The 4434-nt window shown below is 41.1% G+C and overlaps 1 protein-coding gene across 1 annotated transcript in view; it reads left to right on the top strand.

Annotated features, from left to right (window-relative positions):
- Positions 1–2031: 2031 nt before the first annotated feature.
- Positions 2032–4434, top strand: part of LOC123966755 (prolyl 4-hydroxylase subunit alpha-1-like) — a gene marked incomplete at its 3' end in the record, with an annotated part of 4670 nt that continues 2267 nt past the window's right edge. Inside the window, exons 1-2 of the mRNA XM_046042874.1 lie at positions 2032–2140; positions 2378–2533. Coding sequence (XP_045898830.1) covers positions 2135–2140; positions 2378–2533 — 162 coding nt within the window. The remainder of the gene's footprint in view (positions 2141–2377; positions 2534–4434) is intronic.

The raw sequence follows: 4434 nt of genomic DNA, 5'->3' as shown, positions 1-4434 counted from the left end.
GCCTGAAAGGATCCTTTGCCATCTTGTGAGTTATCTGTTTGGCCTGCCACCTCGACCATTGCCCTAAGTAGGACTGTTTTGAGATCTATTGCCTAAAACACTGTAAGAATGAGAGCATTTTGGTCACTATTTGTGGTTTGGGAGCCTTAGTTAGATCCCCTACCTGTGATGGTGCAATGAGTCTTTTCTTTTTCTCCACACAATTTCCTGCCTTGGTATTCTACCTCCTGCTGGCACAGATGTAATTTGTCTTTACTTTCCTTGTGACCTCCATGTGCCAAAGCCTGCAGCATGGCTACAGAGTCTCTCTCACAATGTTCCATTGAGGAACAGTAAATGAGCAAGTCATCCACGTATTGGATCAGCGTGCTGTCAATGTCTAGGTGCTGCAGGTCCTAAGTCAGGGTGCAAGGGAACACTGAAAAATATAGATAAATGATTGACTGTACCAGTGAGCTCCTGGTGGCAGGTTTGACAACAATGTGTGAGGATTTGGCAAGACTGGTGCTGCTGACATGTGCAGATCATGCACTCATCTGTAGATAACACCATCATCCCGGCCCTGCTGCAGGACAAGCTCTCCCAGCTGAGCGTGCCTGACTCAACCAGCAGGTGGATCATAGACTTCTTGACGGACAGGAAGCAGCACATGAAGCTGGGAAAACATGTCTCTGATTCCAGGACCATCAGCACCGGATCCCCTCAAGGCTGCGTTCTTTCCCCCGTTCTCTTCTCCCTGTACACCAACATCTGCACCTCCAGTCACCAGTCTGTCAAGCTCCTGAAGTTTGCGGATGACACCACCCTCATTGGGCTCATCTCAGGTGGGGACGAGTCCGCCTACAGGTGGGAGATCGACCATCTGGTGACCTGGTGCAGCCAGAACAGTCTGGAGCTCAACGCTCTGAAGACCGTGGAGACGGTCGTGGAATTCAGGAAGAGCCCAGCTCCACCCTCCCCATCATCCTGTGTGACTCCCCAGTCACCATTTAGGACTCCTTCCGCTTCCTGGGCACCATCATCTCCCAGGACCTCAAGTGGGAGCTGAACATCACCTCCCTCACCAAGAAGACCCAGCAGAGGATGTACTTCCTGCAGCAGCTGAAGAAGTTTATAGCTCTGTTTCTTGGCTTCACATCATCTCTTGGCTCTCTTTCCTACTGCACCTGGGTCTGGGAAATTCCCTGACTGCCTGCTCCTCCTCTCTGTGTCTTTTGCATGCACTCCGCTTGATCATGCCATTTCTTCCATAACCTGACTTTTATGGAATAATCTGGTTTTGTTTGTGCTCTGTGCTAGAAACAGGACATTCTCACTGTGATGGACTATATTGATGAATGTTTTGTAATACAATTTTCACAAAATCTACTTCCATATTTTCCTTTGTAAGTGTTTTTGATGCTGTCTTACTGTGCTCCCTCCCTTTTCTCCCAAAGCACACGAGCTTGCTCACACACACACACACATGTGCTACTGCTGAGCCTGGGCAGGAAGGAGCACATACACTCAGAGCTGTAGAGTTTTCACACTGTGATCCTAACTTTACACTATAAAATAACACTTTAAATGATGACAGTGTAGACCACCATTGCTCTAGTAATTAATGGCTATAATGCTCCAAAATAATTGACAACAATACTCCCAAATACTGATGAGTTTTGGTTGATTATGTGTTGATTCCTGAGTGACTGCAGAGCGTCTGTAGAGCTGCAGACTGTGGTTGTATGAAGTGATGGCGGTGAAGTCTGTCAACATGTCTGTAGTTTGTGATGCTGTAGAATTGTGTTTGATTTTACTGAGAGGTGACTCTAATATTCTAAAAATCCTATTTTACCATGAAATAACAATTCTAAATCACAGAAAGACTTTGAACCCTGATAAATTCTATTCAACAGTCGGTGTCATGATTTGTATCTAATGCAGTTTTGTGAGGGAAGTTATTACTGTCACTCCCAGCTTAGTGTATTGGGGAGTGACGGAGCTACAACCTAAACACCAAATTTTAATTCTACTTATTCTGCATTCACATAATAATCTGTTCCATGTGAGTTCAGTGACGAAAACAAATATATTGTTGCTGTATTTTCAGAGCATCAGACGGATCCACATCAGCAGTTTCAGCAGAAATCTGACAATGAAGGTGAGTTTGTGAACTGATATTTTACAGATCTCAAAGTCCTGTTAAACTGTGAAGAGGCTTGTGATATCGGTAGCTTAGATGGTTGCTACAGCAACAACCCAGGCAGATAATTATTGTCAGTTAGCTCCACCTTAGAGGTGTCTTTGCCCACACCGCCATGAAACTAGAGGCCAAACTGTTAAAACAGTGTGTAAGAGTCAAAGCTCAGTCAGAACGACAACATGTGCTCTGTTCCAGCTGGTATCAGTCGTCTTCCTCCTCCTGGCTCCTCTGTTGACCAGCTGCCAGCAGCTCGTCCAACCGGTGGACTGCAGTGACATCTACAAACAAGACAAGAGCGTCCCCAGTGGAGTGTACACCATCTATCCCCTTGGAGAGAGGTCTGCTGTCCAGGTACACTTCACCTTCTCTGGGACTCACATTTTTGCTGGAATCAAAGCAGAGTTACTGAGTCAGATCAGGTGATCATGCTGTAGAGGCACAAACTCTTGCTGTGAGTATCTATGAACCCAACCAATCACAGCCCTTTGAGAGAGGAGGCATCAGGGACCGACTTTCCTGCCCCCCCTGGCAGCACCAACAACAGCGGTCCTTTTTCTTTTCTCCATGTTTAACAAAGATCGCTCCATGCTCTGGAACGGTATCATATTACTCTTATGAATACAATAATCTGCTGACTTTGCTGCTACTAATCACACCACTGTCACTCAGCTTGAGATGGTTTTGCACAGTTGCTCAGTTCATGTTACACTAGTTGTGGGTACTGTATGTGAACTGCTGGTGCTGTAAGTTTGAGTTTTCAGTAGAATTACATAGCTTTTGTTTTATTCTATTTGATATAATGTATATAATGTATCTATTTAGTTTTTCTATTTATATCTACTTCTATCTATAGCTGTGTTTATGAATGACTTACTAATGTGTATTAATGTATGAACAATGCTTTATAAATGATGAATTCCGTATTTACTAATACTTAACTAATGCTTTATAGTGTGTAGTTATTATAAAGTGCTACCAAAATTTGTTATAGAGCTTCCATTTCAACACACGGTATTTGTCTCCATCTTGTGGCTGACTCGTAGTTCTGACACCTACAAGCCTCCCAGCAGTCTTTAGCTGTCAGATTCAGAAATAAATACAGAAATAAATGCTCAATAAATAAATAACCATCTGATTAAATGCACATGAAAATACAGTAAATAAATAAATGTAGGCAGTAATAAAATTATACAGTGAGATATAAATAAATATATCTCTTTTAATTTGCTTCTTTATTTATTCAGCTTTGTATTAATTATCTTATTTATTTATTGTCTGTTATAATCTTCAACTTTATTTATTAATTACTTTAAATAAAATAATTACTTTTTTAAATGTATTTGTTTATGTGTATGATTTAATATTTTTGGTCTTCATTAGAAGAATATTATTCTTCCTTTGCATTTCTACCCTATTTATTTCCTCAATGGTATTTATTCCTGTCTCCCCTTTTTACATTTCTCTATGCATTTCTGCCTCATTATGCAAATGAGGAGGGGCTGTGGCTTAAGGGGTCAACTTCTTGCCTATTGGTGGATCAGTCACAACGAGTTGAGTGGACCCTCTGACCTACAGTGTTGTCAGATAAGGTATAGAAGTATAAAATATGTTACATGTGTTTATTAAAAGTGAAGAAAACATTAAACCTTTAGGGAAATTACTTCATTCTTTAATTTTGGTTTCCTGGAAAAACATGAAAATATTCCTGAAAATGACTAGGCTATCACATTTTGCGTTCAGGATAACTCTTTTTTACTGTATCGATTTTGGGATTGAAATACTGCAGTTGTATATTGAAATAACTTCCTTTCTGATATGAAGTCTTCTTGAGGTGTTGTAAAAACACATTTCTCCTTAATTTCTGATTTGGGTTGTGGACAACTACCACATAAATTAAAAAAATAAACATTTCACCGCCCAAGTCAGCTATAGCACAAGGGTTGTTCCCTAGGCTACATACTGTACAGTATTTGTGGACAGATAATAATAATAATAATTAATCATTTAGCTGACACTTTTATCCAAAGCGACTTACAATTGCTATACATGTTAGAGGTTGCACACTTCTGGAGCAACGAGGGGTTAAGTGTCTTGCTCAGGGACACAATGGTGGATGTGTCACAGTGGGGGATTGAACCTGGGTCTCTCACAACAAAAGTATGTGTCAATGTCTACAATGAATGAACATTCAATAGTGATCATCAACAGATGGGTTGCCATTTATCAGTTCACCCTCAGACACATTTGGATGT

Source organism: Micropterus dolomieu, unplaced genomic scaffold (genome assembly GCF_021292245.1).
Source record: "Micropterus dolomieu isolate WLL.071019.BEF.003 ecotype Adirondacks unplaced genomic scaffold, ASM2129224v1 contig_14167, whole genome shotgun sequence".
In the NCBI taxonomy this organism is placed as follows: domain Eukaryota; kingdom Metazoa; phylum Chordata; class Actinopteri; order Centrarchiformes; family Centrarchidae; genus Micropterus; species Micropterus dolomieu.
The sequence above is the reverse complement of the archived record's forward strand: the minus strand, read 5'-3'. Positions and strand labels throughout refer to the sequence as shown.